This window comes from Malaclemys terrapin, chromosome 9, assembly GCF_027887155.1.
Source record: "Malaclemys terrapin pileata isolate rMalTer1 chromosome 9, rMalTer1.hap1, whole genome shotgun sequence".
NCBI classification, from domain to species: domain Eukaryota; kingdom Metazoa; phylum Chordata; order Testudines; family Emydidae; genus Malaclemys; species Malaclemys terrapin.
In genome coordinates this window covers 19,733,459-19,746,487 of record NC_071513.1, presented here as the reverse complement: position 1 = coordinate 19,746,487, position 13,029 = coordinate 19,733,459, and the positions used below count along the sequence as shown (strand labels likewise).

Below are 13,029 nucleotides of genomic sequence, written 5' to 3'. Positions count from 1 at the left end.
TTACTTGATTAATATCTTATTTCGGTAAGAACTGACTTTATAATCACAGGGGTCTAATCAAAGGATACCCAGCAAACTTTAGGCCATTTGGGGACATGAATGAAATGCCCTCAAAGTATAATGAGTAAGGAAAGGAAACATCACGAAAGACTCTCTAGAGACACTAACTGTTCATAAAAGGGAAATGGAGAACAGGTGAACAAAAGTTCACTAAGAGAATCTGTACTCTATTCGAGGAAGATTAAACAATTTAGTTTTATTCAGATGGTATCCAAACTACCTGACAATAGCATGGGTTTTCCTGAAGGTTGCACTGTTGCACTAAAAGGGTAAACATTTTTCTTTTCAAATAACCAAGCTGAGAAGTTGATAACTAGGAAGACTACTTAGGACAAGCTTGAAAATAGAAAAAAAATAGGTACTGGAGAACAAGTGAAGGAATGTTAAGCATACAGAGAGTTTTGATAGATAAAAATACCATAAGGCAGTGTTTCTCAACCTGGGGGTTGTGATCCTCACAAGGGTTGCTGGAGAGATTTGGGGGGGGGGGGGGGTGTCACAAGCAGGGGATAGGAATCAGGGCAATTGCCTGGGGCCCCACGCCACAGGAGACCCTGCAAAGCGAGTTTACACGTTTCAGCCCCATGCTGGGCTGAAACCCTGAGCCGTGAGAAGTTGAAGCTGAAGTCCTGAGCTTAATCTGTGTGGGGGGGGGGGGGGGGGTAGAGGGGGAAAAATATTTTTTTAAAAAAATGTCCAAAGGAGGTTGCCAGGACAAAAAGGTTAAGAAACACTGCTATTGGTAATGCTAGATTCCCCCCCCAAAAGCATAATCAAAGCAAAAGTTTAGCATAAAAAACCAAACAGAAACAGACAGGCAATAGTCATTTTCATGTAAAACAGTTTTAGATATACAGAAGCAAGGATTACACCCAATGACAGATAAATACTTCACTGTTTTAATACAAAAATTGCTTTTATTATTTTCTGTTTTTTCCTCTGAACTGTTTCCAACAAACTCTCTATGATGCTGCATCATTACCTCATTTTGAATGAAGGCCTCCCTAGGACGTTGCCAAATATCTTTGTCATGGACTAGCGACAGCCAAATAGGTCCGGCAAAGGGTCCCAGGTTAGTGTTTCCTCACATTAAAGTCTAAAGGTTGGTCTGTATTTCATTTATGCCTGAAACAAGGACACACCAGTTCTTAAGATATCAGTTGTCTTGGTTTGCTCTATTTTCTCTCCAGAGTTTACTGCACAATTTTCATTCCTGCTCAGTTTTCCTGGTAGCCTATGTTTCTGTTAAATGTGCAACTGCTGATAGTAAACAAGCAATAAAAACTGTTTAGGCAGAGGCACCTTTGGTCTACATAATATTTATTTCACAGTCTTATCCAGGCTCAAGTCTCTTCACTTCACCTTGAGCTTGGATAATATACACTGACCACCACAATTCCTCCCTTCCCCGCCCCCCTCCATGCCCCAATCTATTTTAGTCTTAATACAGTACACATTTGCACTGAGCTTAATTTCATCCTAAAACCACACACACTCCTGCCTCTGAAGAGTTTCATTTTTCAACCAATGCTTCAAAAATTAGCATTTCAGCAAAAAACAAAAAAATTAATGATAACAAAGGCAACTCAGATACTATTTTGAAGACTTCTTCCTATTCAGATTTTCTGAAGAAGGTCCCCAAACAAGATTAAGTTTATCCTATCACATTCTTTGTGAAGACTGTTACTGTTAAATTCATTTAGATATATGTCTGAACTGATCTTGCTCTCCTGTCCTCATCTGGTGCTCCAGCACTGCCTGTTTCCACAAAGGTGGCAACCAATTCATATATTTATTTGTGGACTATGACCCCTTTCTCTCAGGTGCATTCCTGAGTTTTAGTTATCATTTCACTAATACATATATGAATAAGGTTTGTTTTCGGAGTACAAAAATCCACATTTGAGGACTTGTAATTCTTCTCAATATTCAGCCTGTTAAAAGGAAAGGGGGAAGCTAAATGGACATAGAAACTGAAATTCTGGATGTAGAAAGTTATGTTCTTATACTTAGTGTGCTTTTATCCATCTGAATTGCCTTGGTGATGTTGTGCAATTCTTTCATACATACCCTCAGCTACAACCATTCTTCCTGACTTCTACTTTCTCTTCACCTCTTTCAAGTAGAGAAGCACCTCTTTCTTGTTAAATTGGGTGCAGGCTGAACTATCTATATACATTCACAATTGTATCTGATGAATGAACCTGCTTTGCTGATGAATGATATTTCAGACAAAATGGAATTAGGGCGATACAATTCTACTTCACTTTCAATAGACAGGCAGTTGTGATAAAAAAAATCGCCACTGAAAAGAAACCTGACTTACGGAAATAAGGGATGAAGGTGAGATTAAAACTTCCATGGCTTCTGCAACTAAAGATGGCTGGCGATTCCTTCAGAAGACAGACAATTCTCTAGCAGAAACTCCATAGACAAGTTAGTTGTGGGTTTTGGCCCAAGAGTGGTCCGTCAGTTTTTTTGCAATGACCCAGTCAGCATCAACACCACCAAAGGTAAAGACAATAGCGGTAAACTTCTTTCCACAACTATGAGACAGTAGAAAAACAGTCTAATAATTAAGTCATAAGTTCCCTTCAAAGGTGATTTACGAGTACTTGATAGTCTGATAGCATCCTAAATTCCCTCAAAGAAGATAAAAATGACCATGATGGGATCCCCGGGGTGCAGCCTGGGACTGAGAGACTGCTGTGCCCCCTGAACTCTCTTCAACCTGGGCCGTCTCTCATAATGCCTTGCTAGTGACCAACAGCAAACCCCTCCAGGCGCTGTGATCACTCAGCGCAACCACATGTGGAGACCCACAGCCAGCTAGATTGCATGAATGCTCCCAGAGCCTCTCATGAATCATACAGAGAAAAGCACCAGAGCCAAATCCCCCCAGCTCCCAGCACTGTACCTCAGGAATATACCATCTTGCACTGCTCAAAATGAGCAGTGCAAATTTATTAATTGGTTCACCACTTCATCAATGGAAAGTAGATCTACACCAGCCTTTGCAAAACCTGAGCAGATTTGCCACACACTTCATACAAACTCACTGGTAAAGATAAACGGTAAAACAAATGTATTGACTACAAGTGACAGATTTTAAGTGATATTAAGTGATTGACTTTTTGCCTGAGTTAGTTACCAAAAGAAAAAAAAATGTAAGCATGCAGCCTAAACTCTCAACCCTATTAGGCTGGGCAACATCTAGATTAAACAGTTTTTCTCACCCCACTTCATAGTACGCATTTCACCCTTGAAATCTGTGCCAGTCCCCTCAGTTGGAGTCTTCAGTCTTGTGAGTGTCCTTGTTACTTACAGTGTAGGTGGGTGAAGGAGAAAGGCCAAGCATGAGCCCCCTGTGTTTGGTTTTATACCCTCAGTCCACGTGCTTGGAAAACACAAGTCCAGGCATGTCTGGGTGGGCATTGCTGAGTCTCCAGGCAAGGTTGAGCAATTCCCCCGGTGTGGCCTCATGCAGGTGAGTCATTGCATTGTAGCTCCCTTGCTGGACAATGGCTGGTGATGGGTTATTTGACACCCCACCCGGGTGTCTACTTTCCTTTCCGTTGCCTCTGGGGAGATTCCCCAACTTATAGCATGTTTTAGTGACAACCATACAACACAATTCTCATAACTTCATATGCATTAATGATATACATATACGGATAGAGAAAGGAAATGATCAGCAGATCATAACCTTTCCCCCAATACTCACAGGGCCTGCTTTATATGCAAGATCACAATCATATATAAATGAGGAATACGGGAGTTACAAAGCGCTCCCCCAAGGTACAGAATGTCATGACTCCAGGTTTTCTTTGCACTTCAGAAGAACAAATTTTCTAAAGAATGTTTCTAACCCTGTTTGTGCAGGCAGAATCATTCATATTCTGCCCTGAAATAAGTGTTCAGTGGGTTCAGGTGATCAAAGATGTCAATGAGGTAGGCTAAATATGCCACCCATATGAATTATTTAGAGTGTCAGCAAGGGGAGTGTAGGAGGTCGGTTCATCCCTCCCTGTCCATCTGGGAGGGAGGCCACATCCCCTTGCTGTAGGCGTCAAGTTCAGGGGGAATTAGCACTGGCAGCTTGAGCTTCCAGCAGGACAGAACACCAAACAGTTAAGTAGCCGTGCCTTGCAGTCAGGGCATAGCAGCAAAGGAGTCTAGGGACCCTGCCCCTAGGCACAGAGGAGCACCAAACAATTAGGTGTTCAGCTCTCTGTCTGGACAGACAGCAAACAGTCTGATGTCCTAGCTCCGGCAGACAACAGACGCATCTTGGCCTGAGATGGGGAGGCTGCCACCCCAGGGGTGGAGTAGTAGGGGGACCTGAGCCCACCCAACTCGATCGGATCCCAGCCCAGGGCTGGGCAGAGTGTTCTGTCACTGGTCAGCGGGGATCTGCCCAAAACATGCTGACCTTGTTTCAGGTCACAATACAACTGGATCATCTGGTTCCCTTGGGCTACTTCCTACACTCCCATTGTGTGGTACTTGGGTCTCAGGGTCATCATCAGTCTTCCCAGAGTAGACAGCTAATAGCAGCCCCAACAGCTCCTCGGCATCCCCAGCACCTGGGGCTTTGGTGCTGTAGTGGGGTCCATCAGGCTCAAGCTCGAGCCGCAGGTGGGAGATGTCCTTCTCCTCCGGCGGCTCTGGCCCAACTGAGCTTGAGGGCCCACCCATTATACTTCTGGTTCCTGTCCCGCCCTTTTATTTCCAGCGGGGTGGGTGTGGATGCCCTGGCTCCGCCCACCAGGCGCTAAGTGAGGGAGTTTCCCTGTCCATCTGGGAGGGAGGCCACGCTCCCTCACTACAGGGAGATCGTTGATTATTATGGGAAATCTCCACTTTTGCTTGTAATTAAAAGAATCAAGTTAACACTTCACTTGTCACTACATCTCTTTCCCATCTGTGAGACAGAAGGAAAATCGTCTCACAACTCTTCAGTCTGAAAGGATTGTTGGTAGTTACAGAGCAATGCAAAAGTTCTGAATTCATCTATGACCTGACACAGACATTCAGACATTTTCTTATCAACAGTTTAGCAGTTTATGAAACAGTGAGGCAGGGATGTATTTGGTGTGATGTTCTTCATCAGTGGACTAGTACACTACCCTTATCTGTCACCACTTTGGCACTATGCATCCAGATAATCATACACAGCTCCTACGAAATGTGGAAGTCTAAACACATTTTGAAATGTCTTGAATGGCATTCTACTGTTGTGCTTTACAGAAGATCAAGTCTCAAACAGAACCATCAGAAACCTACTTTACAAAAATTAGCTGTGTAGCACCAGAGATATCAAACCACCCCTCAGATCAGGCAGTATCTTAGGGCTTGTCTACACCACGCAGCTTTTAGCACAAGGCTGTGTGGACACAGCCTTGTCACTAAAAGTCAGCGTGTGTAAACGCTCTTTGTCAGTACTTTGTCAGCACTTTTGCCCACAAAATATTTCCAGCCCTGGAGCGGTGTTAGCTTTGTCAGCAGAAGACAAAGCCGTGTTCACACTGCCACTTGCGTTAGCAAAACTTTTGTCTTTTGTGGGGGGTGGGGTGGGCTTTAAGTACCCGTGAAAGACAAAAGTTTTGTGGACAACTTCGCAGTGTAGACATACTCTCAGAGAGATATCTTCAGATTCCTTTTGACTCATCAAGCTGAATTGCCAGCTAGAGACTTTTCCAAAGTTATGAAAGCAGTTTCTCTCATATATCTTCAACCATGTCACAAACATGAGAAACCATGTTATCTGGTAGATGTTTCTAACCCTAACAAAATTCTGAAACAATCATATACACTAGGGTTACCATATCTAATAAATAAAAAAAGAGGACCCTCCACGGGCCCTGGCCCTGCCCATTTCCCGACCCCTAGCCCCGCCCCAATTCCGCCCCTTCCCCACCCTAACTCCGCCCCCTCCTCCCTCCCACTCCCAGCCACGCGGAAAGGGCTGCCCCAGTGCTACCGGCTTCACGGTTTGCCGGGCAGCCCCCAGACCCTGCGCCCCCGGCCGGCGCTTCCCCAGCGCAGCTGGAGCCCGGGAGGGGAAGCGCCCAGCCGGGGGCACAGGGTCTGGAGGCTGCCCGGCAAACCGTGAAGCCAGTAGCGCTCGGGCTTTGGGCAGCCCCTATGCCCCCGGACCTTGCGCCCCCAGCCGGGCACTTCCCCTCCCGGGCTCCGGCGGCGCAGGGTCCGGAGGCACGGGGGCTGCCCGAAGCCGGTAGCGCTCGGGCAGCCCGGCTCTTAAACGGAGCCGAAGAGTCGGGGAGGAGCAGAGCCGCTGCGGCTGGAGGCTCTGCTCCTCCCCTGACTCTTCGGCTCCGTTTAAGAGCCGAGCTGCCCCAGCGCTACCGGCTTCGGGCAGCCCTCGTGCCTCCGGACCCTGCGCCGCCGGAGCCCGGGAGGGGAAGCGCCCAGCCGGGGGCGCAGGGTCTGGAGGCTGCCCGGCAAACCGTGAAGCCAGTAGCGCTCAGGCTTTGGGCAGCCCCTATGCCTCCGGACCCTGCGCCCCCAGCCGGGCACTTCCCCTCCCGGGCTCCGGCGGCGCAGGGTCCGGAGGCAAGGGGGCTGCCCGACACCCGCAGCGCTCGGGCAGCTCGGCTCTTAAACAGAGCCGAAGAGTCAGGGGAGGAGCAGAGCCGTCATTTTCCCGGACATGTTCGGCTTTTGGCAATTCCCCCCGGACGGGGGTTTGACTGCCGAAAAGCCGGACATGTCCGGGAAAAAGAGGACGTATGGTAACCCTAATATACACCATACACAACTGTGTGATTTGCAGACACACCAAATAAGTCGCCTGAAGGGCACTGGTGTTGACACTGCTAGTCTGAGTAATCAAGCCTTGTTGATTTTTCAAGGCTTCAAGCTTTCCTCTGAAAAAAAGCCTTAATTTTATCTTTCAGTGACAGCTGTCTGGTCTCTAAATGTTACAAGAACTTTCAAGGCACCGTATACTCTGCAGCTAGAACTTCAGAGTAACACACACTTATTCTGCACTAGTCTACAGTGAAAATATGCTCCTTGTTTGGGCTGCTACTGTTTCTATCCTTTGTTTTTCTTCCTTTTTTACCCTTCTTTCTCTGTTTCTCTCCCGCTTCCTTGTCTTTTTGTATAGCCTCTACTTTTTCCTCTGTCTTTCCTTTCCTGCAGCAACTTCTATTCCCTCTACCCCTCCTGTGAGCTTCACTCCCATCTGTTAAAATGATCAGCAGTGCGATAGCTAGTGTTCACATTAAAAGGTTTTTGTTGCCATTCCATTGAGATTAATAGGGGATATGGGAGTTCACTGTTCTAAGCCATTGTTTTAGGTTGTTTGCAGATTTGGGAAGGCATTACTACATCTCTTTACTGTTTTTCACATTTGGAAGGTTTTCTTCAAAACTGGGAGGGCCATAAACATTTTTTTTTTTTAAATGAAAGCTAGTATTTTGCACAATCTGAATGTCACATAGGCTACATAAATACATCAGTTGGGCTGGACCTGGCCCATATGTTTGATGCCTGTTCTAAACTCTAAACAGCAAGAAAATAAGCAGTTAAGTCATTCGATGCCCAGCTCTGATCCACTTATTAACTCCCCTTCTCAGCTTGAACTACCTGCTTTTCATAATCCATAGCCCAAATATATTTCATCTTGGACAACTTGCAGCCTTTGTTCTATGGGTGAGTGGGATTGTGTATGAGGCATGAAGTTGTAGGGCACCATGGGAAGTAAGCAGGGAATATGATTGAAACGTTGGGCTTAAGCTGAGTTGAACCAGGGGAAGAGGTGGAGAGGAGAGCAGCAGTATGAGAGTAGCCCTTGATGTACTGTCTTGGCACAGAAACTGTGCCACTGTACTAATGCCTTGGCACAGAAACTGTGCCATGGGTGACTCTCTCTTTAATCATCCCTGCTTAACCCCATTCTCTCCCACAAGCCCCGTTCTTTCTCCCTGACTCCTGCATCTCTGCTCACCGTCTGATATCACCCCACAGTCCACCCCAGCGCCTACTGCTGTCCAGCAAGCTTTTCTGGTTCATCTTTTCTGGTACAGAGCACAGCTGGCAAGTCAGGGATAGAACTGATTGGAAACCCAGTCAAAAATGAAATTTTATTGAAAATAGACTTTTTTGGGGTCATGCTTTTGGAACCCAGGTTGCCAGCGTTTAAAATTAAAGTAACTGAGCAGTTCTGCTGCTAATCTTGGGGAGGTACTAAGGTTATGACAAATAAGAAGAATAGCTAACTAGATGTTTAATGTTAAACATTCAGAAATGGCCTACGTCCAAGATATTACCAGAACAGATGTGAAGTTTGAGTGGACTATGCAGAACTCAAAGAAATATGAAGACAGAGAAAACTTGGAAAGGGAGTTATTTTAAAATGTTTCTTCTGCAGTTAGAAAAAACTTCATACAACACCTTTGTAGAAAATTTACCTGTCTTCTGCTGAGTAAAGGGGCCTTTTTCAATGCAACCTTAATGATGCTACAGATTAATAATGCATAGTTCAATAGAACTAACAACTCTGCTTTAGCTTTTAAGTTAATACATTCAATAGTTGTCTTGTACAGAGCATATGTTGAGAGATTTGCCCTAAAATCTTGGTGGGAAACCTGATCTCATTTTTCTTTCTTAAGGTAACCTGCATCCATTTACTTTGAACGAGTGATGTTGCAGCATGACATGTTGCATGTTGTGTAATGCAGCAATAATTTAATTTGAAAGAAGCCAGCAGTAGATATTTTGTACTCAAACTATCTTTAGTATTGTTTGACTTTTTGAAAATATTTCTAAGTACATTCCAAAGTTATCAATTTTTCACCCCATACTACCAGCACAGAATAATTCTGTGACTAATTTCTTCCTCTAAGAAAATAACCAAGTTTGTTACCCCCTCCTATACCAAATCTCACACACCCCCAAAACAGTGTGTTACCATTACTCATGAAGGATCCTTTAAGACAGTGATTCTCAACCAGTCATCCAGGGCCCCCTGGGAAGCCACAAGCAAGCTTCAGGGGGCCCGCCAAGCAGGGCCAGCATTAGACTCACTGGGGCTCAGGGCACAAAGCTGAAGCCCCACCGCATGGGTCTGAAGCCCAGTGCCCTGAACCCTGAGCAATGTAGCTGCGTGGGGGCTCCCAGGCAACTGCCCTGTTTGCTACCCCCTAATGCTGGCCCTGGCTTTTATATGCAGAAAAACAGTTGTTGTGGCACTGGTGAGCCATGGAGTTTTTATAGCATGTTGAGGGGGCCTCAGAAAAAGGTTTAGAACCCCTGCTTTAAGGGTTAATTTGTTCCAGTGACTACACTGCTTCTGTTTTATATTCTCATACTGAACATTTCAAACCAGTGTTTCCCAAACTTTGGAGACCATGACCCAAAGGCTCATGGAGGGTGTCTGGGGGGGGGGGGGAGGGTGTCTGAGGAGATTGCTCCTTCTGTAAAATAATAAATCAATGTATATACACCATCACAGGGTCTGTGTTGTATCTGTTTAAGGTCACCCTATTTTATGTTAGGGACAGCTTGTTTGTTGTAGTTTCTGCTCCTGGATTTGGTCAACCTGCTTTATGTTAACTGGGTTAGTATTTTTGTTTACACTGCTAGAGGCCTTCAGGCACAGCTAACTAAGAAATTAAAAGGCTTTCAGGGCAGGGAACATATAAGGGGAGAAAATTACCATTTCTATCAGTACTAGCAGAAACCCTACTGGGAGTTTATGGTAAATTACAAACAACTACGCAAACAAGGGAAAGCAAAGGAAAAAAATCAGTCCCCCCCCCCCCCCTATGTTTTGACTGAAAAATAATACAAACAAATAGAAATGTAATCAAACCCAAACTTCACAAAGAGGATGCTGTACTGTTAGTGTGCTACCAACTGCAAAGATGTCAAAAAGAGTTTAGAGCTACAGAGCAAAAAAATCCATGTAAACAATTATGATTACTTAAGAATCTTTACTGAGAATCATAATACAAGTTCATGTGATGCTACTCTCCCTTCAATTTTTGTTTTGATTTTGTGGACAAGGCTAGTCAACAATCATGAAGGTTAACTGACAATCATTTGTTTATTATTCATATCACATCTTAAGCATTCAGAGTGCTGTGCAGTTGATGGACCATGCTCCTTAGTCACCTTCCCCTGAAATGTCTGTATGTTGGAAAGCGCACAAAACTAATTATGTATTAATGGTAAAACATAGCACCTGTCTGTCGGCACTGATTTGTGGCCTTGCATAGCATAATTTACTGTATGCAGCAAAGAAAGGAATTTAAACACAGCAGACAAGAGTAGGTCCTAGAAAGCAAAGAACTGCAAGAAGCCTCCCCTGCTGGGAGGGAGGAGAGAACGTTTCCAGTCTGCAAGCTAGAAAAAAGTCTGCCTAGATGCTTAGGGTGAACACCTTGTGTGAAGATCAGCTCTCCTGCGGTGGCAGACACTGATCGTGATACAAAAATAGATCCTTTACTGTGGAGGGGCAGTAAAGGAGAAGGAACTTTCACTGTGGGAGAAACACGTTGGGGAAGGAGGAGAGAAGAGGCAGGACCACTGTGGTACCAAGACATTCGATGACGCAAAAATCTCTATCCAGGGCTGGGGGTCAGGAGACGGCACCGCCCCTCAACCTGCTCTGCCAAGCCAGGTCCCGCTCCGGCTCTCTCCGGGCAAGACAGAGAATGGAAACGAAGCATCAACGCCCCCAACCTTCAGAACGCAGGCTTCGGAGCGGGGCCCCCTCCGCCCCGCAGTGGGACGGGCAGAGGGACCAGGCCGAGCCGGGGGCGCAGCACTGCCCCCAAGCCCACGGGCCCCTCTCTCCCTCAGCCCGGCCGGGTTAAGTCCCGCGCACGCAGGCAGCAGCCAGACCGCACTTAACCTCCGTCCCGCCGGTCCCCTCCCCCTGCCTGGCCTCTCGCCCGCGATCCCTTACTCAGCCCCGCGGCCTTCTCTGGCGATGCCTTCCCCAGCATCCCCCTCCACCCTCCTGCGGTACCGGCCCGCAGCGGGGAGCGGCGCTGCCGCCTCTACTCCATGGGTGGGAGGAAAGCGACTACAGTATCCCCAGCCGCCTCTCCTCAGCGGGGGCCAGTCAGACCCTGGCGGGAGGGTGTTTCGGTCCGTACCTCATGGGCTCCGCGGTCATGTCGCCGCTGCTCGGTACCCCCGGCCAGGCCGGAACCGAGCTCAGGCACTGAAGGGACACAAAGCCGTTAGTGCCGCCATCGCCAGCGCCGCCGCCATCTTGTCAGAGGGAAGATGAGGGAGACGACCGGCCTCCTGCCGCCTTCCTCCCTCGCCGTATCCCATTGGCTACCTGCCACCCCCATCGATTTTCTAATTGGCCGGCTCGGACTGGGCCTGTTGCTAAGGTCGTTTACGTCATCTTTCGAGCTGTGATTGGTTGTATGGGTGGTTACGTCACCCTTGAGGGCTTGACGTCAGGCATGCAATGGTATGACGTTACCCATGAAAAGGAGAAGAAAGCTTGTTCACTTTGTCCTCTGAGTGGCTACATGGGTAACCTATCTCATTTGCCCAGGCAGCTGCAGCCACAGGCACTTCGCAAGGCAACATTGTGTCTTTCTCTAGCTATTTTTTGTACACTATTATCACCATGATACTTAAACATAGTGTCACTCATGACCGAAGTAGAGAATGTCTTCTCAAAAAGCACATCAGTGTAGTAATGTGTCAAACATCAATATAGAAAATGTCTGTGCACTGCAGCATTTACAGATTTAAAAATTAAAACTCAAAATAAAAAAATTGATTGACACTTCAAGTCATTACATCACTTTGCTTGTATGTTATGTCCCTTTCCTCGCACGTTTTGCATAAATTAGGCCCTGATATGACCACTTACGTACATGATTAACTTTATTATTGTACAATCAATGCAACTACTCACCGTTGTAAATTTAAATGAGTAGACACATGGAGAATCAGGACCTTAGACTGTAATCTATTCAGGTCAGTGACTCTCTCTTACTCTTTGTATAGTACCTAGCCCAATGGATCTTCAGCTCAGTTTAAGTCTCTAGGCATAATTGTAATAATAATTTCTTGGGAACACAAAATATTTTGGGGGACTCATTAACATCCCCTCAGCTGGAGTCTTCAGAGTGTCCCCGTTGCTTGCAGTATAGGTGGGTGAAGGAGAAAGGCCAAGCATGGGCCCCCGGTGTTTGGTTTTATACCCTCAATCCATGTGCTTGGAAAGCACAAGTCCAGGCATGTCTGGGTGGGCATTGCTGTCTCCAGGCAAGGTTGAGCAATTCCCCTGGTGTGGCCTCATGCAGCTAGGGGCCATGTCTTTACTAGCCATGTTAAAGCGCTGCCACAGCAGCGGTTTAACATGGCTGTGTAGTCGTGGCACCAGCACTGGGAGAGAGCAACAAAGATGCTGGAGTCTGCCACAAATGTTTTTCTTGTTCTAGTAGCCCCTCATTAATGATCATGGTAATCTGACCAGGCATAAGAGGAGTGCAGATTATATAGTGGCATATGCAGTTTTTCTTGCACAACCTCCACAGGAATGTCTAAAGTCTCTTCTATGTGACACAAAAAATCCTGAAATATTTTTAAATTATCTGGCTGAGTAGGAGTGGAAGGTGTCAAGCTGTCCAGCAGTGGCTCTAATCAAGTGTGAATACCAACCTCAGGACAGACTGTTAAAAAGCTGGGCACAAACCCCAAATTAGTTGAGAGTTCTATACTTAGGTTTCACCATGAAATTAGCAAGTGTAAACCCCTCAGACACTATAATGGCCCTTATATGGAGTCACAGACTTGGGTACTCTGATCTGTTTGCCACCCAGGTAAGCCTACCTTTGTCACAGATGGTCCTTTACACCCAGAATCACAGCAACATTCTGGTTACTCCAAGTTCCCAAGGACCAGTCATTGCTTGCTCTCAATCATGTGGAGGCCTAAGCAGCTTCAAGGGACCTTCTAAGCTTC

At 46.3% G+C, this 13,029-nt stretch overlaps 1 protein-coding gene across 3 annotated transcripts in view; it reads right to left on the bottom strand.

Annotated features, from left to right (window-relative positions):
* ATRX (ATRX chromatin remodeler) overlaps positions 1-11,359 on the bottom strand; it is a 135,159-nt gene extending 123,800 nt beyond the window's left edge. For 2 of the 3 annotated variants that reach the window (XM_054040410.1, XM_054040412.1), the window contains exons 1-3: positions 11,193-11,359; positions 2,387-2,606; positions 1,043-1,185 (exon numbers count right to left, since the gene is read on the bottom strand). In XM_054040410.1, the coding sequence (XP_053896385.1) occupies positions 1,043-1,092 (50 nt within the window). In that variant the 5' untranslated portion in view covers positions 1,093-1,185; positions 2,387-2,606; positions 11,193-11,359. The remainder of the gene's footprint in view (positions 1-1,042; positions 1,186-2,386; positions 2,607-11,192) is intronic. The other variant, XM_054040411.1, reaches the window with a different exon arrangement.
* Positions 11,360-13,029: the final 1,670 nt, after the last annotated feature.